A 23,277-nucleotide genomic window follows, 5' to 3' on the forward strand; every position below is an offset into this window, starting at 1 on the left:
GGAATACTTAAAGGTCAGTTTGTGATTAAAAAGATTAGTATGGAAGATGTTCATTTCCATCTACGAAGAAATAGGACTGCAGTTCATCCCAGCCATCGCCTGGGAAAGTCTGAACCTGGAATGATGGCGCGACCCACCAGAATCCAGGGAGGGTTTCCAGATTTTGTTCCTTGCTGGTTTGGATGGTCTACAAAGCTCCTGGGACTCCGAATGACAAATGCAACAAATGAACAACTTTCTCTTAGGCTAAGGAAAGGACAGCCGCGTACAGTAATCTGCTGGTCGGAAGGCAAGCAGCTCGGCTGAACTGCAAGAACAAAACACTGGGGTTTTTTTTTTAAGTCTCAACCTTTCTTTTCATTTTCCGCTGTGCTTCCATTTTCCCTCTGGCACTTGACATTTTGGGGACTTGTTACACTCGCCTTAACATCTCCCATTTTCACCATGATCCTGACGGCACCGTTACTCCGCAATAGCCTGCTTTTGCTTGCCCAAATCCTCCTGTAGCTCGCACTTGCTCCTCTTCGCAGCACTTCCCCCTTCCCGTGATTAGCAGGGCGCTCGTTCTGTTCTTCCACACCAAACTGACGCGGGAATCTCCCCATCCCGACATTTATCTTTCCATTCAGGTGAACGAAGAACAAGGGCTTCTGGGGAACATGGCAGCAGTCGGTAAAATCCCACCAAACGCATTTTGGAGGGGAAAGACTTTTGGGGGGTTTTCCTCTGTGGTGGTGGTGTTCTAATGAATGACAAATGCCTGCAGAGCCACAGACGTTCATCATTTCTGTATTATCGTAACATGAATATAAGAGGACTAACAATGGCAACACAGCCCATTCAAACTTTAATTAGAAAATGAAGCCTTTGCCTGTTGTTCGAGCGGTTTCATTTTCCTCGCCTTCCAGCCGTACCACTGGCTCTGCGGTTGCGTTACAGCTCCTCACTGCGATGCTACAAGGACGGGCTCCCAGGGAAAGCCTGCCCAGAACACGGCACGTGGCTGCAAACCCGCACACGCCGAGCGCAGGTTCTTGCTGTGCTGTGCTCGCTCCTCTGAGCTCACCCTGAGCTGCAGGGCTGGGCTGAGGCTTCAGCAATCTTCTCGACGTGCGAGGACACGCCATCACAACCTTCTTGGGAAGAGTCCAAAGCAAGAGCAGCCAGAATACAATATTCTGCTGCCATGGTTGTTCTAAAAATCAACACATTCTGCTTTTTTCCCCCAAAAAACCTTGCCAAAGCCTTTCAACTTGGTTGATGCTTGGTTAAGTTGGCTATGGAGCTTGTTCCAAATGCAACTTCTCATGAAGTGATTACTATTTACGTGTGCACTTCCTCTGGCTCCCTGTCTACTGCAATTATGCAAATAAGATGCAACTTTACCCTTTCGGCATAATTATCTCAAACACAATCGGGCTATATTAAGACTGACTTAAGACAAATGAATTCAGCTCATGCAATGACTTCCTAGATCACCCCATGGGACTATGGCAAAGAAAATTTTGTCCCATGAGTGACGTCAAGCATCAAGACAAATAACTGCGCAGCTGGGGCCCGATTCTGTAGGAGACCAAGACTCTCCGGAGCTGGAGGCTGCTGGGATGTTCCCACTGTTACCAAAACCAGGAACTTCAAAGGGGGTGTGTGCAGATAGGTGTAAGCACAGCAACACCCTGCGTTTCACATCTGCATTTTGAAGTGAAGAGTCCTGGCTGGGGGAGAAGACGTATTTGAAAAATGCCTTTTTCTATAGAACGGCTGGTTCAGTTTATGACTTACATGACAAACGGCTTTACAGACAAAAAAATCCAGGTAATCCAGGCATACCATCCTCACATTAACATGCAGGCACGTTAATTTTCAATGCAATGTAACATTATTTTGGCTTATTAGACTAACATTTTTTCCCTGAAGCGTGAGAGGAGGCCTGCAGTCTCCCATCTTCCCAGTTAAGGTATGGGAGATGCAGTACTCTCTGTTTCCAGTGGAGTTTGTTGGGAATCTTTTTCTACCATATTACAAATACTATTTACAGTGATGAAAGGAAAGAAAAAAAAAAAGAAGATGCTCTTGAGGAGTAAAATAGTTATTCATCCCTGCTAAAGAAGTTCTCATCAAATCCAGTGGGAATTAAGTTGGTGCTTAACTGTTGCCTTGCCCCGGGGCCCGTGAGCTGCAGGGGCAGGCGGCGGCACTGCCGCACATCACCGCAGGAGCAGGAGACTGCCAGGCTGGGATACTGCTTGAGACACGGTTCTTCAGGGCAAATTGAGTTCCATTCTGCTAATTTAGTTTCTTTCCATCGATTTATAGGGAAAATCAAGGCTTCTTATTTCATTTATTTTATGTATTCATCAAAAGAAATGCATTACTAAATTTTAGGAAGCAGATGTTCATAGCTGGATGATAAAAGAATAACATTAAAATGTCTCTTTCCAGTTCTCTGGGATTCATAGCCAAATGAAATTACTACAACAACAGAAAGAAAAACAAAACAACATACAGCAGTCTAAATGCAAGCAAGGCAGACAATCCATACGGATAACGGCCTCAGTAAGCAATGAAATGCTAATACCTAAGGATTACTTATTTCTGTAAGCAACAGATTTCACTGGATGTTTCTCTCAGAGGATGAAACAGAAAGGGAATCAGGCTGGAAGGGGAAACGTCGAGTTGTGGAAAACTGCTGCAGGAGAATGGGAATTTCCTCTGCGCTCTTAACCATGCCTTTACTCTTCCTCCTAACAGGACCAAGCAGATGGCAGATGCAGATGGCAATTAGGGATGGATGAACGGGATTGAAAAAGGTAAGAACCAGCCTGAACCCCTCCGAGGGGTCACGGAGCAGCCAGGGAACCTTTGCTACCAACGGTGCAACTGCTGTTGTGGGACACTTCGCTCTGCCTCTCGAACCGACTTTTGGCTGAGTGTATTTTCCTTTCTGGAAAGTAAAGGGCAACTCACAGACCTCAAAATATCTCTCTGCTGTCTGGCACCCACTGCTGAAGAATGAACACAATTATGGATAGGCAAAATGTAACTCAAGCATCACAAACCAGTGATCCTGCAGTCAAGGTGACTACAAGTGCAAAATGCAACTAGCCAACCTTCAGGCAATACTCTGACGTAGTCACTGAATAAGAAGATATCTGTGGGCTCAATGGACTTTTATTCTTCTGCAGATGCACTAAACACACTGATCCTTGTAACTGTTGTTTAACCGACCTTCTATACCCGAACCCTTCCGCTCTGTTACCCTCACTTAGGGTGTCCGACAGCAAACCTCGTGTTTCCCATTGTGTCCAACATGTTCAATGTCTAACATAGAAGGAAAATATTTTAAAACAAACAAACTTGTAAAGTTTTTATTTCTGGGTACTGTTGGCAGACTTTTCACTTCTGTGTCAGGAACCCTCAGGGATGAACACAGACAGTATGAAGAGATTATTAAAATACCCTGGTTTTCAGAAAAAAAAAACCCCAAACATTTCATTGTCTATCAACTCTACGTATTTATGGAGAAATAACATGCAAAAATGCCCCCAGGGTTTAAAAAATGTAAAAGGATGAGGCATATGGTATACCTGAGAAGAATAACTAAGGAGGTGGTAGCACAGACACAGCAAAGATGAATGCGGATGTTTGGTTTTCTGGTGAGTGAAGACACCAGGACCTATTTTACTGTGGGCAATGTGTTTAAGGACTCTTTGGAGACCCTGCCTGACACCAAGCCACGTACCAGCCAAGGAGCTTGTTTCCTTTGCTCGGTGTCTCCCTTGTAAAGTCCTTTCCATACTCTAGAGATCACAGACTCTAACTGGCGAGTTTGGTTTGCCCAGAGGAAGCCCTTTGGACAGTTAAGCATCTATGCAGACAAAAGGGATAACAAAGCAAGGCAAGACCAGACAACAAATACTTCAGAACACAAAGAGATGTCGAGAAATGAAGGGATTATGTAAAAAAACCTTTTCCATAATTTTTATATACATATGCATATATGCTAGTACGTATATTAGTGAAGCACACAAGCAATATGTATAAATAAATATAGCGCTTGATCTGAATGAAATAAAAGTTAAGCTAAGTCTAAATGGGAACGGCTGATTTAAAAATGAATTTTTACTTCTTCAGCAGAGAACTTACCTATGGCTTCAGAGATGATACAGCAATTGCAAAAGGTTTTTCTCTCCCTATGTATATACATGGCACGTTAAGATCATTTGGGTTTATTTTCTTTTAAACGACAAAGGCCCTGTCACATCACCACAGCTTAATACAAGCTTTGAAATCGTGCTTTTAGTAGATAACTGCTGGTAGCTTCTCAGCTGTGGAAACAACATCCAGTTTTCAGATGAGGAACACAGACATTCAGGAAAATTTCGGGAATGAAGACTTACTCCACGTACTTTATGACCCTTGTTTCATACCATGTCTGTACACAATTCTTCACAAAACACATATGAGAAAAATAGACAGGCGATCGACTTTGTACCGGCAGCGTATAAGAAGCACGACAGAGTGGAGCAGAAGAGAGGCCTTACCCTCAATGGTCGCTCGCTTGGGCAGGATGAAATGACCAACTTGATCCGCCCTCTTAGCGGCCGCAAGGATTTGCCTGTGGAAAAGAACATTTTGTTCACAAATTAATTCCATGTAGACATATAATTGTTTGGGAAAAATGGCATGTTGCAACTGCAGAATGAACAGAAACGGCATATTCCTGTGACCGACCGAGCTCAGGAATTTCGCAACACGCCCTATCGCGATCCATGCAGCACAGACTGGACCTCTCTTTTAATTCACCCTGTATCCTAAGACTGAAATCCTGATTCTGGTAAAACTCGTAGTTTTGCCACTGACTTTACTGAAACTCCATCCTAACCTCCCCGTGTCTCATGTTGTTTAACTGAGCCTCTCCAGCAATTGGCAATGCCACCACAATTTTAAGATAATTTAAAATTCTGGAGAGAGAATATGTAACACAGGCAAGTGAGGAAGGAGAGTCACACTTCTGAAATACTCTCTATCATTTTAGGACCAAGTCGTACGTGGTTAAGCACCTTGTGTGGTTTAACCTTGAGCATCAACTCCATTTTATCACCAGTAACCATCACTTGCCATAAAATAGACTCCGAATTAAGGAATAATACATAGTAGCACGAGCTTGGAGAGGGGCGTCTTCTTAATGCCTCTTTGATCAACATTCCCATGTCCCCACGACAGCGATGCTTGGCCTGGGGCACCACATGGGCCAGGGCAGCAACAGCAGCACCTCCATCCCTGCTGGTACCCTCCACAACGTAACCTCCACATTGCTCTTACCGAAAGACCTTTCCACTTCACTATTCATATTCTTACTTGCTTCCTCTTTTCCGCATAGCTATCAAGCACAAATTAATTAATTCCCTCAGTCATCCTTACTTTATGTCCTCATCATTGGCAAAAATAACGATGGCCCTGGCATTGGGAGTTTCTAGGAGCTGCTTGATAATCTTATCAAAGTCGATGGTCTTGTCCTTGCGATCCTGGGGGATTTTCAGGGACTGAGCAATGCAGAGCCCACCTGTTGAAGAAAGAAGAAAGAAGAAAAGGACTTGGTCACTGGAAAGCACAGGAAAGGCAGTGGGAAACACATGGCTGGAGGGGGAGCCTGGGGGGGAAGAGAAACTCTGCGATGGGATCGCTGCCCTTACAGAGCATTTAATCTTCATGTCAAGCTTTCTGGGGGATTCGCAATTATTTTTCTTGCACAGACCACTCACTGGGATAGAGAGAGTCTGCATGCCTGGGTCACAGACCGAACAGTTGGGCAAAACCAGTGTCATAGAAAAGCAAAATAAACAAATAAACCAGTCAGTAGCAGGGTTAGAAAACCAAACAAACAGAACAAACCCAAAGAACCCGAACAAGCTTAAACTGGTTTTAAAAGCCCGAACCAGCTGAAAGGGCAAGTGATGTTGACAACACATGGTGCAAACTCCGTCTTGGGGAAGAGCTGAGGTTCTGTCTGATTTTGCAAGTTGAAGGATACTGAGGGAAAACCCTTCCACTGAAACCACTTGTCTAGAAGGGGGACAGCAAAGGCGCTGAAATACGGGCAAGGCACAGATTGTTCGGGAAAACCATTGCTCTTCCAAACGCCCGTCACCAAGGGAGCTGGAGCTGACCCGGCAGCTGGAGCCGCGAGATCAAGTACCCGCCTGAGAACTGGGCTTCTCATAAATGCACGGGCAACATTGCAAACCAGCATCAATAGTGATAAACACCTCCGTACCAGAGAAATACTCGCTTTTAGCACAGCTCACGTATTGCAGTTATGTAACTTGTTTCAGGCAAAAAAAAAAAATTAAAATAAATAAAATAAAAAAATCCCATCTCCAGTGCATTCTGCTTGTCGTTGCTGGCAGAGGAAACGTTCGTCTTCATTATTTTGTTTCTCAGTGATAAACACTTTCATCTTTGGTGGCATCTGAGATACCAACTTCCTCAGTATACTGCACAGTGTGTTAATTAATAAAGTATCAGAGCTGCATAATAAGAAACAGCAGCGGGAACGAGTTAATTAAGAGACAGCGGGACAACAGAGAGATTCACAGATATGCTTTAAAATACAGATTTGAAAGTAGTGTTAAACGAAGCGCCAGAGAAGGTGTGCCCAGGGGAGGAACGGCGAGGAGGAGGCTTATCCGCCACCAGCGGCGGCTGCCTGCTCGCCCTCTGCCGAAGGAGAACATCATCATCATCATCCCGAACCACGGCAAAGCAGCGCACAAACACCTGGAGGAGGAACACCGAGCGTCCGTAAAGACCAAACACATGGGTTTAAAATTGCAAAACGTGGCTCCGCTGCAGATCTCTGAGCACTCAACAAAGTAGGTCAGGATCGTTTTTCCTCCGAGACACAGAGAAGCTGAGACACAGAGGTTGCCTGAAGTCAGGCTTGGTCTGTTGGTACTGGCTGATCCAAAAACTCCGGGGAAAAAAAGATTGTTTTCAGTGGGAAAGAAATAAAATGGTGAAAAGGAAAGGCTGAGAAAGAATAAAGCAGAATAATAACCCCCAAGTTTTTCGCTGACTCGCACAGAATTGTTTTACAATTATTACAACCTGAAATTACTGCAGTCTGATTTTTTTTTCTTTAAAAGAAAACAATACTGATTTTTAAAAGTAAACTTCATTTTTAAATGAGGAAAGAAAGTCTCGTTGCTAGCAAGCTCAAAAAGTTTAAACATTTTTTAAATGCTTTTTTTATTTTTCCCCCATCAAAATTAGACGGAATCAACTCAAACCCATGAGCAGGGTTACCCAGCTTCCCTGGAACGCCCCCCTCGGCACGGGCAGCATGCTGGATAAAAGCACAACCCCCCTGGTTGTGAGCCTGGGGCTCCTGCTCCACAAGCAGGGCCAAGGCGTCTCCCAAGCGCAGGAACATCGAGGGGAAGTCATCCCTGCGTCTCTGCGAGGAAAAACGTCTCCCTCCTGGCATCACGCCTAAGGAGAATTTAAAGTTATCAGCTGCTCCTGCAAAGCACCCGTGCCCTCCCTGGCTCTCCATCACCCCAAGCCAAGCTACTTCCAACCTCCCAGGAGAGACTCCGATTTCTCGTGTTAAATAAGGATGTGGCGATTTTGGAGAATTCATTGAGAGAAAAGAAAAAAAAAAAAAGCCAAACCAACCAACCACAGACTGTTACCAAGCTCCAAGGTTTGTCACTGGAAAAGGCACGCGTTCCTTCCGCGGCGTCCTTCCTCGAGGCGCCCGCTCTGACCCAGCAGAACAGGAGAGGATCTGTTCTATAGTGTCGAGACCAAAGGGCTGTCGCGTGTGGGATGGAGCAGTGATTCAGACACATCTGAGGCTGCTGCGAAGATCCTCTGCAAGCCCTCATAGCGCTTCATCGCTTTCATTTGGGAAAAGCAGGCTATCCCGCCAGGATCAGCCATACAGCCCCAGCGAACAGGCACACAGGGCAATATTCCCCAGCATCTTCTGATTTCTAATTACTGTGCCAGTGAGGACCTTTAAGAGCCTTGGAAATCAGGACAGAAGAACGCTGACAGGCGCTCACCCCCAGATACCCCCACTCCACCGTGGAGAAACGACCGCATCCCCAGGCGTGCAGGGAGAAAGAGGCCAAGGGGTCTCAGCCCTGGCACCCACGACAGCAATATTTCTGTTGTTAAGAGTCTACCTATGTTAAAGAACCCCTGTGTCCAGGGGAAAAAAAGAAAAAAACCCACCCTAGATCAGGAGATTCATTGTTGTTGTTGTAAACCTATTATTAAAAAAATAAAAATCAGTATTTTATATTAAGTAATTGTGATCTACATGACTTAAGTGCTTGAAAAAAAGGCTGAAATCGCTGGGAAGGCTGCTAGCTCAGCAACCCGCCCCAAGGATAATTACACGTCTTGCATGGGTCACGCAATCTCTGTTGCCTGGATGGAGAAGCCAAAAATCTTGTTATAGTCAATAATGATTACAGCTGAACTGAGCATCTTTGGACAGAGAGGCAGCTGTGGCCAGACTCTCAATAGTGAGGAAAAAAGCCACTAAATGCAATGTACAGCTTCAAATGTGTAATTTCCATGGGGTTTTTAAAGAAAAGGGGACTCGGGGTGGAGAAAGGAAACAGCGTGGAATTTGGGAGGGCAGATTTCAGGTCCTTCTGGTGATAGAGAGTTTTCTACTGCCTTTGGGAAGTCAGCTCTTGGCTCCTCTGCTGCCCACGGGCGAAGGGAGGTGACAGCTCTTTTTGTAACGGGCCAGTTCTGGCAGGGGTGCGGCGCTCGGACATGATGCCGTTATCCCGAGCCAGGTGGAGAGCTGCTCCAACAGGGCGCTGGAAGAGCCTTCCCAAAGGCAGTGGCTGATGTGACGCCCCGTTCACCTTCATGCCACCTCTGGCAGAAAGGAATTTTGGATAAATGGTAAGCAGCAATTATGGATAAGTGGCAAGTATCAATGACGAGACCCCAAATATTTTATTTACAGCATGTAGCTACGCTACTTTCCATACAACAGCGGCAGGAGAGACCAGCATGAAAGCTCTCGCTGAAGCAGCATTAGGACCAGAAACGGCTGGAGCCGAGCGAGGCAGACCGAGGGCAAATAAAAGAGGCAGAGAAGTAAGATGCAAGAGGACCGAGACCCAGGTAAGACAATTCAGACACGCTGATGGATATTCTGATTTTAAACTGCTGGTGCCTCTTCCAGGCAAGTGACACTATTACAAATTGGCTAATACATGCTCCCCGTCACTGAAATGGGTTAACGGGCATTATTTTCTTATTTGCTTTGTTTTGCTCAAGTCCACCCCGGGCAGCGCTTGACGTCAGGGTAGAAGCTCCTACTGTAGCGGTGGGGTGATCCATCCCAGCCACCCGACTGTACCAGCCACATTAGCTTCTGTTTACATCCAAACTTATGAGTTTGAATAAAAGCGTTTCGATCTCGGCGGAGGACCTCACGGCAGGCAGAGGCCCATGCCATTTTTCATTCCCTAGCAGTAATAGATGCCCAAGGAATTGGGTGCATATTGTCCAAATGGCACATATAGAAGAAGTTTGACTTTCATATTCTCATCTTGTATTCTTCTTACAGTAGGAAACACATGCGCACAGTTATTTAAACTGTCAAGCTAATTCACAGTGCTCCCAAGGTAAAAACCTCCAAGGGAATTAAGCCATAAAAATGTGAAAGTTGCAAATTAAGGATTTTGTCATAGGATTTCTGCAGTAATATATTACCCTTGATGGACTGGAGAAATGGCAAACGCTCTAACTAGCTCCAAACTGCTGTGGCAATTAACGGCAGTCTGGGAGCCGAAGCCACGCTGCACCCCGCAACCGAGAGGGGGCTGCTCCGCACAGCTCCAGCACTGGGAGCCTCCCAGTCATCCCGCGACTGGTCCCACTGGTACCGTGCTTTAAAGCAGCTGGCCCCAAAGAGGGTTCCCGTTTGCGACGGTTATTTCTGTCTAGCAAGTGAAGAGAGCAGGTAACCGGGGTTCTGCAACCAAATGCAAAGACCGTTATGAAGAAAATGGGGATCGGAGATGCACAAGAGAGATGTAAACTGCAGCATACGCAAGATACATCATCCAAGCAAGCAAATGTTCAACTCCTTTAGCAATGGAGTTTTTTTAATTCCCGGGAATCAGTTGGTCACAACGATGATGGGGCAGTCAGTTCTGTACCACCCTACTCCTGAAACAATATCCTTTCTCTTCCAGGCTATGTATGGAAGCCCAACATTGGCATCATTCTCATCCCTCTCGGTTGCCAGCAAATGTTTTTCTAACAACATCAAATCCGGGACGGGAACACCAGGAGCAGACCTGGTAGGCTCAGCCTTTCCAGATGCGCCTTTGTCCAACAAGTAAGCCGTGAAAACGCACAACAATCTATGAAAAGGAGAAGACAACAAGGCAAACCATTTCCTCAAACAATAACTTGAAAATTATTTGGTTTTACAGCTTCTAGTTCTCCCAGTGGTTTGTGCCACTTTGGCAAACTGACCCGATTGTTTGGGATTGTTCCCGGCATTAAAATTCCCCACACTGCGAGGCGCTGGCAGCGCTCGGCGCAAACACAGAGATGCTAACGGTTCAACCACAATCGGCAGCACCTCCAGAATTTTTTTGGCAAAGAAACAAAATGCAAAGTGAAGTTGGGTCCTTTCTCCCTAGCTAGTGCAAAACAACTTTTCCCCCAAATTTAATTTCGAGTAGAGGAGCCCTCTGAACTTCGTTAAGTCACTGACGAGGCTCATCGGAGCAGAGCCGTGCCTCAAGAAACGCCGTTTCTAGTTAATCTTTGCACAAAGGGGATCTTCTTCAGTTTCACTTTGATCCTAGCAATGACCCCTGCTTTCTCTCATGCTTCTGGAGAAGTTTTAATTAAGTGATGCTGGAGACCGAGGAAATGTATCTTAATGTATTGCTCAGGATGCTGGCAATTAAGGATGTACAAACACCTGATTTCTTGGTTTGGCTGCCAGACTGAAAAAGAACATTTATAGATTAAACTTTTTTTTTTGTTGCTACATCTTCAGTTTTTCTCATTAAAATAAGAAGTCATACAATTAATTTTACCTAAAACAACAATCTCCATTTAATCTGAATTGGAAACAGTCATTACTAGGGACCTGCAGGGGGAAAGACATGAGGAGCTGTGCAGGAGACTCTGGTGTCTCCCTCCTACCCCATGGTTAAAAGAGTTGTCCAAAACCGTGAGTTTCCTCTTTTCCCAGAGGCTGAATTTAGCCTCAGTATACAAACAGATTTAGGAAGCATGAAATCACACCCCCCCCACCCCCAAATCAGTATTCACCAGAATTTTTTTTCCTTTTTTGCAGACAATTACTATTCATTTAGTAACAGAATAACCCAGTACTGATGCTCAGGGAAGGAGAGAGCAGCAAGGGTGATCAAAAACACCCAAGATGAGCAGGTTCGCAAAGGCAGACTGAAAAGGACGGGTTGGGCAACAAGTGGGATGCGATGACATCTGTTTCTGGGTTTCCTGCTTCTACTTTTAGCAAAACAGCTTGCAGGAAGGATTCGGGTTGTTCAGTTGTCGTCAGCAACCAGGGACTGCACCCATTCCTTCCCTGCCCGCACAGGGTGCCACCAGCTTTCTGCTTTTCCCCCTTTGCAACCAAATACACGTGTAAGATTCTGCTTCACAAGGATCCTCGAAAAAAAATGCTTTGCTATGCAAACTTTTATAGAGACATCCAAGGAAGTGGGTTTTGAACGCTGGTAACATAAAAGACATTTTGTGAGCGCAAAAAAGCAGAAAAGAGAAGAAAATAAAATAACAAAAGTGGTAATCTTTACAAAAGATGAAAAAATGAAATGTTTCTGCTCACACTTTTCCTATCTTCAACCTCATGAATCCTACGGCATTTTCACATCACAAGAGCACCCGGCGATGCATGGATGGTCAAGCGCAGGCACCAAGGCTGGCCCTGCCACGCTCCAGGAGCAGGAGCAGACCCCGAAATACCCACGGGGTGCCCCTGCTGGGATGGCCACCCCGGGAAGGTGCTGGAGCCACCACTGTAAAATCCTGGTTAAACGATCGTACTTCCAAGGCTCATTGTTTTCAAAGCGTGTTTAAATGCCCATTTTACTTCTTCCCCCTTGCATTTTATTTTCTCACTATCAACAGTAGGAAAGAGGAGTTGATCCTCCAAAAGCTGTGGTGGTGGCAGGAGACCCTGCTCCGACCACACGAGTAAGACCCCCATGTGCCCCTTGCCTGGGCTGCCTTCAGCACCCACAGCAGCTTCTGTGCAGCAGAGGAGGCTTTTTTCCAGGGCTCCTATTCCTGCTCTGCCAAACGAATGGAGAAGTCAAAACTCCAGCGGAGAAATTGTGGCTTCAACCTCGTGATGGATGCTATGCCGTGAAATAACCAACGTGCTCATCTCGCCCTGGTAAAGGCTCTGGTGCTGCAGAGTCACCACATCCAGCTCCTCCATTCGCTGCGGCGTGCATCCCGAGAGCGCGAGCCCTGTAAAAGGTTACCATAGGACTTTTTTCATGGGAATCCCACTCGTATGTCACAGAGGTGGGACAGAGACCAGGCCACATCGCGTAACGCTCCAGTTGACGGGCAGCTGGAGGACAGGCGGGCGAACCGAGCCATCTGGGTGGCAGCAGTTGCAGAGCATGCAGGAACCGGGAAGAAGACAGAGTCTTAAAAATATCATAGCTGCCTTCCTTTCGCCTGCTGACAGATTCTGTGCTGTGCCTCTGAAAGGCAAAACCTCAGGAGAATTCTCTGTGCAAGTTCAAGCAGTCATGCATTAAATTGTTCAGGGCATTAAACACCTAACTCTGGTATTTAAGGGTAATGGATGTATCTAGTAATCAAAGTGTTGCTTCAGTATCCATGGATACCCATGATTATATGGTATTTTGATTCTGGTACAACACTAAGTACATTATTCTGCTTCCCTGAAATTCTCCAAGAGCTATTTTTCTTATCACCACTTAATTGGATTATCAGGTAGCAAAAGAGACAATTTAACACTTTTTCAGATGATTTATCTGCAGAGATACTCTTTTTGGGGGAAGCACTTTCAGCGATACCGAAAACATCGCTTCAGAAAGTTATGTTTGCTGTTGCTAATGATTAAAAGCAACTCTCAATTAATTTGATTAATACGTTACTTTAAAATTAGCAGCTGCCAAAAGCTGCCTCCTGGATGTTTATTACACTTACGGGAACAACACACGAAGCAATGGGCTCGCAGGGCTTCCTTCTGCCAGAAAGCAGCTGATCGCCTTGAAAGACTTTTCCTCCCCGCCATGGATTTACCACGCTCAGAGGCTGCTTCCAGGGTAATTACAAGGTCTGACATTTGTTCGGGTTTGTACCGAAGAAAAGCTGAGCCTGCAGCTACTGCGACCCCCCCCCTTTCCTCAATTTGGCTGCGGGAGGCTCCTGGATCCTCCTCCACTCTTTTTCCCTTCTTCTTGGCCCACTGGAGGACAGCATGGCATGGCTCAACGTGGCCCAGCACGGCTCAACGTGGCAACTCCTCTACTGGCAGGGATTTGAAGAGCTTTTTCACTGGGCACCAGAACAGAAAACACCCTACAATTGGGATTTTAAGGAAGGTGAATTGGGCAGGAAAAGGTCAGTTTAAGTACAGATTATTCCTGGATTTTTTTTAATCTACGCAACAAAAATATCAACTTCTCAAGCACTGAGGATTCTGATCCCCCCAAAAAAAACCCTTCCAGGGAGCCGGAGCGCTCCCCCGTGCCCCTTCCAAGGGACGTGGGATGCTCAGCCAAGCCCCGCACTGAAAGCTCTGCGAAACAAAGCCAACGAGCAGGAAACCCCACGTTTCACAAGGGGGAATAAATCAAACAGTTTGATATGAGTTTGGGATAGCCCAAAGGAGACGAATTAATTGGGGAAGAAAGAAAATAAACATCAAAGGCAGGTAGTATTTTTTTCATTTTGTTGTACATCTCATTAGATATGTGACTGCTGGGGTTTGGCATAGGCTTATATATCCTGCATATACAATTTATTAGCTGCAATGAATTTTACTTCTAAACCTCATATATTCTGTAGAAGAAAAAGAAACCCGTGGCAGTAACACTGAAGACCGAGTTTAAAGAAGTCAGTATGCTCCCCATGTGAAAACTTTGATACCACCGTTGAGGATATTTCCCTGATAAAGCAGAATTACATCCTAAAGGAGCTGGAATGATAAAGATTATTTCATATTCTTAAAATACAGCCAGGCCTGCCAGCTTGCTTGCCGTCAAACTCCTCACCCGTAAAAAAGAGTTATTAAAAACACTGACACAAAAGCCACAAAACCTTCAAGAACAGTCACTGGGAAGCCACCACAGGGCTTGAGCGAACATTACGCAGCAGGAGCCTGCAGGGAGGGCTTTAAGGTAATGCTTTGTTATATGTGGGAACTCACATTTACTGTTTTAAATAAAAGACACACTAACCCCCCCAACGTCCACTTTACAGGACTTGTCATGAGCCTCACTGCAAGAAATAATAAGCTTTTCAGTAAGTTAATCTAGTGCAGTCCCATTCCCGAACCTGTAAATTCACAGTGAACCAAGCTAGCAAAATAAATGCTCAGCGCATTACCAAACCTCCAATATTCCCCTGTCCCATCAAGGGACGAGGTGCCGCGAGCGTGGAGGTTCCGCAGGAGCTGCTCTGAGCTCGTGGGCACGCTTCATACGTCAGCTCCCAAGCACCCACCCACCAGCACAGGGTGGCCCTCAGTACTGACCCATCTTCTCCGTAAAGCAGCGACCCACAGCCCAAGAGATGCCCCGGGAGATCCGTTCCAGCACCAGCTCTGGCAGATGCTGGACAAAACCCCCTTTAATCTATGGAAATTAGCTCGCGGTTAGAAAAGTCCCTGCCATTCCAGCCAGCCAGAAGTGGAAATGAATTTATTTATTCTGACCCCCAAAACTGAAACATTCCCAGGCATGTTCAGAGAAAACTGGACTTCATTCTGGGCTAACGTAGTCACAGCTCCACCCACAACAAACACAGATCTAGAAAATGTAAAATTCAGGAGCATGGAACTATCACATTTCAAGAGAAAAAAAAAATGGGGAGGCTAAATCACAGCCCAGTGTATGCAGAACCCTCAGGAAAAAAGAACTTCAAGTAAAAAAAGCTGACTTAGAGAGAGATCCAGAAATGCCAGTTGGGTCCAAAATCGAAGTTCTAATGAGGCTCTGGATCAGGCTTTTGTTTCTTTACCAGAAACAGTTCATATCCTGCTTACCAAGAGTTACGAAGTTCTTGCGTATGCCAGTAAAAGAAGTTTACAACTGCACTGGTGTGCAGATGGGCTAGAATTTAAATTACGTCTCCATAGTATCGTAATTCAATTGTAAAAATAAAGTGTGCACCAATAATAAAATTACATTAAAACATGAAACTGCAACAATTGGTCCAAGGGAAAGCATCCTCGTGGACATGCAACAGCTTCAGCTTAGGAACCCCCTATACATTGAGATTCTACTGAATCATTTTAAAATTTTATTTTTGCTATGCTTGTTTATTGCCTCATTTTTTCATGTTAGACCTCATCATAACTAAACAACAGAAGACCTGAACTGATACAGAAGACTAATATTTCTGGTATGTTATTAATTAATGCTTAATTCTATTGTGTCATAGCTTTGCTGCATATTTAATGGCATTCCTCGTGCATTTTATCACCTCTAAAATTGTCCTTTATTGTGGCAGTTAGTCCAGCAATATAAAAAAAAAAAATAAGACTCTCACTGGAACACTAAATTAAATTATAAGAATGGTATAAGATCATTATTTTCAAAGATTTAGAGAAGCTCTGTTTGCTGGACGGAAAATAGAGACAGCGAGGCTGGGCCCTTAGATCAACAGCCACCCGTGCCGACGGGCTCACGCTGCAGAGCTCCGAAGCGCTCGGGAGCAGACTCAGCCTGGGTGTTTGCAGCAGAAGGGACCTGAGATTTATAGGCTTCCTAAAACCTGTACTACAAAAAGTACATTTAAGCCATACAGTGCAACCATGTAGAAAAAAAAGCAATATAAAATAGAAGATCCACTTCGGCTTCAAACATTTAGAACGCTTCTGTTGCTGCAGCTTCATGCCAGTAGCGCTTAAATGACCCAGGGGGGATCAGGGCTGCCCTGTAAGGTCTCCAAACGGCGGCCACCGCCGCTCCGGAGGACTCCCAGGTGAAGACCCAGGGCTGGAGTCTGAACAAGCAGATTCTCAGCTAAATCGCATTATTTGTGGCTTGAATTTTGCCGTACACCTATTCCAACAAGAAGTGCCTGCTGTCAAACACAACTCCAAATTCAGGCACCAGAATTAAGTTGAAAGGAAAGTAATTAAGGTCGGTAAGGAAGTCCTGGGTGCATGTGCCCGTCTGCAGGATGACCAAGCGCAGGGATGCAGAGCGCCTGGTGGGCTCGCACGGTGCAAACCTGGGAAGAACGCAGTACTCCCTCTGCCTTTTAAGAGCCTGATTTAGTCAAAGACCGGCTCTACTGCGTTGTGCACAAAAATAGCAACGGCAAAGTTCTCAGAAATAGTGTCAGAACACTTTATAAAACACAGTTTCTTTAGGAACAACTGTGGGCGGTGAAATCTCTGGCTGCGGGGAGAGACAGAAACAAAGCCCCAAAAATACCATGCTTAAAAGCATAGCGTGCAGCCAAGCAACGGCACAAAGCAGAACTGGGCTCAATGCAAACCACCAGCGAGGTATCTTAGTCTCACAGCTGGTTCATAAATCCGCAAAACCAGCGAATTCGAAGTCCTAAACTGGAATCTGCAAGGAGACCCAAGCGCAGCAGTCCCTGACGATGCCTTGCTGCGGTGGCAGCCCCTGGCCCCCCAGAGCACCACAGCGGTGCGAAGGCTTTCCCAAGCACAGCCCTGGCCCATGATGCCAGAAGCCCAAGAGAGGGAAACCTAGCAAGGCTGCCTCCTGGAAAGGAACAGTGACCACAGAATCATAGAATCACTTTGGTTGGAAAAGACCTTTGAGATCATCGAGTCCAACCTTTAACCTAACCCTGCCATCCCACCACTAAACCATGTCCCTCAGCACCTCATCTCTCCTTCTTTTAAATACCTCCAGGGATGAGGACTCGACCACCTCTCTGGGCAGCCCATTCCAGAGCCTGACAGCCCTTTCGGTGAAGAAGGTTGGGTTCCAGGGCATCAAGCAAGAAACAAACTGATAAACGTTCCCTGTTGCCCTGAACCTCGGCGCTACGATTAAGACACGTACAGCCAGACTGGAGGAGTTTCTCCAGCGGAGGCTCGGAGCCATCAGGTCTACGATTAAGACACGTACAGCCAGACTGGAGTTTCTCCAGCGGAGGCTCGGAGCCATCAGGGCGATGGAAAGCCAGACCTGGTACCTGCCGTGGGAGCTTTCCGGCTGGCCACGCCTCGCCTCCCAGCACCCAGCCAAGGTGGGCAGTGGGCAGCCAGGCTCAGCCCCTTCTAATCCTCCCTTATTTGTTTGCCTCCCAACATGCCTGGATGCAAGACTGCTCCCAAACAAAACCTTCTGAGGCTGGTTTGGCTCCCTTGCAAAAAGCAATTTCCTGCAACCTTCACATGCACTAAAGAACCCTGCGCCCCGTGACATGGTTTTATTTGTCTGAACTGCGTCTTGGAGCTCCGCACTGTAATTTAGGAGACTGCTTAGTGCTGCGCTGTTCTTGCAGGGATATTTCCCCCCTAGTAATAATGATGCCACCTCTGGATAGTGAATCATTATAAACTGCAAGCACAAAATGATCTCTAATGATGAAGCTTTTCTAACTACAATTTGGAGTGTTCCCATGTTCCTAATTCATTTTTTCTTGGAGAGGTAACATAGCATTTTAGCCTTCTCTCAGTTAATGGTGTTTCCTTGGTTGTTATGTATCTGCTAGGGCAAGCAAAGGCTTGTCAGTGCTTCAAAGAATGAGAAATCCAGAGGACAGCAGCGGCACAATGGCAAATCTCAGTGGGAAGGGAGGGAGGATTAGAAATCTTTTAAGCATAGTTTTGGAAGAAAACCTGTTTTCTAATTTTTCCACCCAAGAAGAGACCAGAGTTTGCGACATGAAAAAACTCTTTCATGAACCCAGAGTCGGGCTCGCAAAGGCTCCGCAATAGATAAGATACGTGAAAAGATACCGTCAGGATCGCCTGGGCTTTGAGTTAGCCAGGACAAAAAGCAAGAGACGGGGCCAGAGCTCAGGACTGCTAAGGCAAGCACCCAAAGCAAACAGCCTCAGTTATCTGAGCCAGAAAGATCAACTGATGTTTTGGTAGGGAAGCAAGAAAAACCAGGACATCATGCTGGGGTACCACGGAGGGCTGGAGGAAAAGGAGGTGGCCTGCCTAACATTTTGTTTCACCCCCAGTTCCTCATGTCCCATCCAAAGGCAGGCAAAAGCGACCTGCTTATTACGCCTGTGGACTTCCAGCAGGGTGAAGGCCTCCTCTCTGCGTGCTTCAGCAGCCACCCCCAAGGCTCTCTGATCAGCACAGCTACTCTGCTCGCTGCTCCCCAAGTTAGACTGGAGCTCTCCGTGATGCTTCTCGTACGGCGCTAACCCTCAGCTCTGCAGCACGGCAGCATCTCCCTTTCCTGTGGAGATCCTAACAGGCACTAACTACATGTGGTCTCATTTTACCGAGAGAAAATTGCATGAATTCCCACTAGCAGATTGGCATTATATCGCGTACGTGCGTATTTCATAAATCATGGAATCGTTTGGGTTGGAAGAGCCCTTTAAGATCCCCAAGCCCAACTGTTCCCCTAACCCTGCCATCCCACCACTAAACCCTGGCCCCAAGCACCTCCACATACAGGTTTGTTAAAAGCATATATAAGCACCATGTTCTGCAGAGTCTTGAAAACAAATCGTCTCCAGATGGGGTTTGCAGAGGACAGCCAGGATGACTGGGATATCAAAGGCCAGTTTTCTTGTTAGAGCCAACCTGGGTTTCTGATCAGTCCTCAGTCTTGCTGCAGCGCATTTTCTCTCAGAAGATTTACAAACGGGGTCATTACTGCAAGCTTGTGTGCTGACCACTGCCTTTTGGGACTCAAATCATGTAAATTCAGCACAGCTAAGAATTATTTAAACAGGTAATGTTTCCAGCCCTTGGATGGGGCAACTAAAAAATAGAAACAAAACTCTTGAAATTCCTTGGTCTTTTCTTGTCTTTCTCATAATCCTCATCTCCTTCACACTGCAGTAATGTTCTTAATGTACAATACTGTGCTTTAACAGCACTCTCTCAAATGAGTACTAAAAATGCAATATAGTTCAATAAAATCCCTATCGCAGCGTTGCAGAAGCCGCCCCCCGTACGCTGCCTGTGGGTGATCAGTTCAGCTTAATGGAGTTCTGCAACCAAACGTTGTAAAAGGCACAAAAGTTAGGGGCAAGCTCTTGGCAGGTTTCACCCCAGCGGCGCCTTACCTCATGTCAAACAACCGCCGTAATATCACCATTACGGACCAAAACTCAGCCAGGTGCTCTGGGGACTCCGAGCGAGAGAGGGACCTCGCAGCAAGGCACGGGGGAGCTGGAAGTCAGCCATCGGCCAAGAATGCTCCGGGGCCACGTACCCTGCCTCCAGCTCGGAATAGGAACCCAGCAGTAAAGCGACAAGGGCGGGGGCACCCAGGGAAGGAGACTAGTGGCAGAGGGGTGGTCCTGGTCCCCAGGAGCGGTCCTGCCTGGCCATGAGATGGCTGAGGAGATGAGGGGGTCAGGGCTGGCTGTTAAGTGGTGGTTGGCATGCAGAGACAAATGGGGAATGCTTATGCGTGCTCGCTTTCTTTCTAAAACTCAAGATTGAATAACTTAAAGACTCCAAAAGCAGTTACACTGAGTAATGCGGCGTAGGGGCCGGGATGCTGCTCAAGTACATCCTTGCTCCCTTACCCCCTTACCCCTTTCTTTACGGGCCCTGGCTGGTGGGGCGTAGGGTGCTGAGCTACACACACGGCTCTGAGCTGCTGCGGCAGCTCCTACGGCCACCGAGAGCTGAAGAGCTGCGAGTGCTGCTGTGAGGGACGCAGCACAAAGATCACCCTCTGTCTTGGAAAGCAACGCTCTGCTCCACAGGCTTTGAACCAGAGTCGCGTTCTAGCTCCTGAGATGTCTGAATGCATTCACTCTCCCATGAAAGACGCCATCTCTCAAATAGCAACCTTAATACAGTTTGTAGCAGACCCGAGACCTGGCCTCTGCCCAGCAAGTGCATTTCATCTCGGCAATTCACCTGTAATCCCATCTGGGCAAGCCACAAATACAGGCGTGTGGGTTTAGGGGCATGAAAAACTTAATAAGCGACACACGTGCCTGGCCCAGCCACTGGAACCACCACCGCTCGATGGCCATTCGCATTTGCTTCACATGGGAACCTCGGAAGACAGATTGAATACGGTTATACCCGACTTCTTTCAGCACAAAGCTCTTCATTGACTGTTTTCTAAAGAGGCTTTTCAATGAACAGCCCATTAAAGACAATGTGATTCTCTTAATTTGATGCTGAATTCAAGAGGTGTATGAAATATTTGTCAATATTTGGACAACCTAATGCGTCTAACTGAAAGAAAAGCGATTGCTGCAGAAATCATTCCTCCAGTAAAGCCCATACTGCCCTACGAAGCATCCAGAACCATTAGGAATCTTTAAAGTCTCCATTTTCCTTTCAACAAATGGAGTTGGGGCAATAGAACGCCTGTATCTTTGGCAAGCCAATTTTTAAGAAAACATCCCTTTCCTTCACAGAGGGAAGAACGAAGGACAAACAGACTTTTGTTTTCCCTTTTGCTGCATACAATAAAAAACCCAACCCCAAGTGTTAGAACTTACGGGAATCAAGCGCACAAATCAAAACTTCCAGGCTGCAGTGGAGGGACCCTGGGAGCTGCTCAAACCTCCTGGTCGGAGGGGAGACGGGCGGGAGGACGTGACAGTGCATGTTCCTTGCCAACACAAAAACGTGGCTTATTAAAATGAGCAAAGCCAAGTGAAAATGTACATGAAAATAGCCACAAACACATAAACCAAAGCTCTCAGGGTTTGGCGGTAACACTTCATTTCCAGGGCACCACTTCTTAAGCACCAGTGGCAAGCAATGAGAAAAAGCTCATGTTTTCCTAAACTGAACGCGTAGGGGAGAATATCCACCACCACCACCACTTCATCAAGATTCACCCCTCATCCTGGACAGTTCACAGACCCCACAAAGCTTGCCCCAACATAGGGACTATCCCACGGGAGGAGGGCAGGAGCAGTGCAATAGGCGCTTCACGTTATTGGCACCGAGAACTCGCCTGCTCTTACAGAGCTCGTCTTGGCACTGATGCAGACCTACAGGCTCAAAAGGATGCTTTTCACCGCGCGAGCTGAAGGGCTGAGTGTCAGGTTTGCCTGAGGTCTGTCCCCTGCGGTCCCAATTCAATGCCCTGCGCAGCCAGGCCCGTTAGGGTGGGACACGCCGCCCCGACTTACTGTGCTACCCTAAGGAAGAATAAAAGCAAGGGCGTTTACAGCAAGAACTTTGGAGAGTCAAAAGATTTTTATCTTCTGATCTTTGGTACTTCAGGTAGCAAGAAATGAGGTCACACCCTCAAATCAATACATAAATAAATACCTAAACAGCCTTTGTGCCGCAAAAAAGTTTCGTCGCTAGACCCTTTGTGGAAAGTTGATATGGCAAGGAAACACTAGCAAATCTGGAAGTCAGCAGACCAGACACACACAAACACACACAAAAAGATAAGAAAAAATTAATATGCAGAATATGCCCCTTTCCCTTACTGTTGGGGCACTCATCATATTAGTCTAAATTTAATTAAATTTTCTTATATTATTTGCAGATCAAATTTCACACTCTCCCGCCTACACCTCGTGACACGCACCTACAGCTACACCGCTGAGCAGCCCGTTATTGCAATTGGCATCTATTAGATCTCAGGGGAATTTAAGAGATAAAAAGCTCAACGTGATAGCTGAAAACAGGCCTGTGTGACTAATTAGTACGAAGAGGACTTTTTGCCTGTACTGGAAATCCCTGTGCTTCGGGATGTGCCTGCACCACTGAATTCTCCCGTGCAAGCCCATTCCAACCCTACTGCTCTGCGCTGTCTCGTCCAGCCGGGGGACTGGCTGGGACCGGCTGAAAGTTTCAACATTTCCAATCTGGAAGGAGCGATAAGGAGCAAAACATTTTTTCCAGAAACTCTTAGGCCTACCACTTGTATGAGGGAATTTAAATGATGTTCTGAATAACACATAAATTACAAATCAGTAAATCAATGTAACTCCTAAGAGAAGAGCTGTTAAGTTTTACTTCACATAAAACATCCACTTTCTTTATTTTTAATTCATTCTGTGACCAGACCAAAGTTATCTTTGTTTGGCATAAACTACTGCCACATTTGGTGGGGAAATTAAGACTGAAAATTAATTTCAAATATTCCTCTCAGTTTCAACGGTTTTAAATTAATCATTCTTCCCAATATTTTGGCACATTGGAAGAACTTGATTAGATTGATTCCAAAACAGTGACTGAAGAGACAGCTCACCCATTTTATTAAATTTCTCTCTGGCGTTTCATGCCTACCTACTCACTTAGAGCTCGTGCTAACACCACAGAAAAGCTGCTTTGCTATCAAAGCTATTTGAACAGAGCGCACTGAATTTGCTATTTAAAATTCTGTTTCTCGAAGCCGACACACACATCAGTTCATTTCATGGCTCATATCTCTCTGTTAGGACATTTACAGATACTTTTCAAACTCTGTACGTCAAGATCAAGGTAAGCTATCGCAGCCGTGTGCTAACCACATCCAACACCCCGTCACCCACGCGGGAATGCGTGGCCCTGCATGGACCTGGATAAGGAGCTCTCTGTAGCAGCAAGGCAGCCCCTCAGCATAGAGTCATGGAATGGTTTGGGTGGGAAGGGACCCCCAGAGGTCACCCAGCCCAACCCCCCTGCAGGAGCAGGGACACCTTGAACCACATCAGGTTGCTCACAGCCCCGTCCAACCTGGCCTGGAATGTTTCCAGGGATGGGGCCTCCACCCCCTCTCGGGGCAACCCCTGCCAGGGTTTCACCACCCTCATTGCAAAGAATTTCTTCCTTAGATCCAGTCTAAACCTCCCCTGCTTCAGTTTAAAGCCATCCCCCCTTGTCCTGTCCCAGCTGGCCCTACTAAAAAGCTTGTCCCC

General features: G+C 46.3%; 1 protein-coding gene across 1 annotated transcript in view; it reads right to left on the minus strand.

The window, feature by feature from the left end:
- Positions 1-23,277, minus strand: part of GRM7 (glutamate metabotropic receptor 7) — a 288,512-nt gene that overhangs the window by 110,513 nt on the left and 154,722 nt on the right. Inside the window, exons 4-5 of the mRNA XM_035889467.1 lie at positions 5,425-5,566; positions 4,545-4,618 (exon numbers count right to left, since the gene is read on the minus strand). Of these exons, the coding sequence (XP_035745360.1) occupies positions 4,545-4,618; positions 5,425-5,566 (216 nt within the window). The remainder of the gene's footprint in view (positions 1-4,544; positions 4,619-5,424; positions 5,567-23,277) is intronic.

Source organism: Egretta garzetta, unplaced genomic scaffold (assembly GCF_000687185.1).
Source record: "Egretta garzetta isolate BGI_Z169 unplaced genomic scaffold, ASM68718v1 scaffold332, whole genome shotgun sequence".
Classification (NCBI taxonomy): Eukaryota; Metazoa; Chordata; class Aves; order Pelecaniformes; family Ardeidae; genus Egretta; species Egretta garzetta.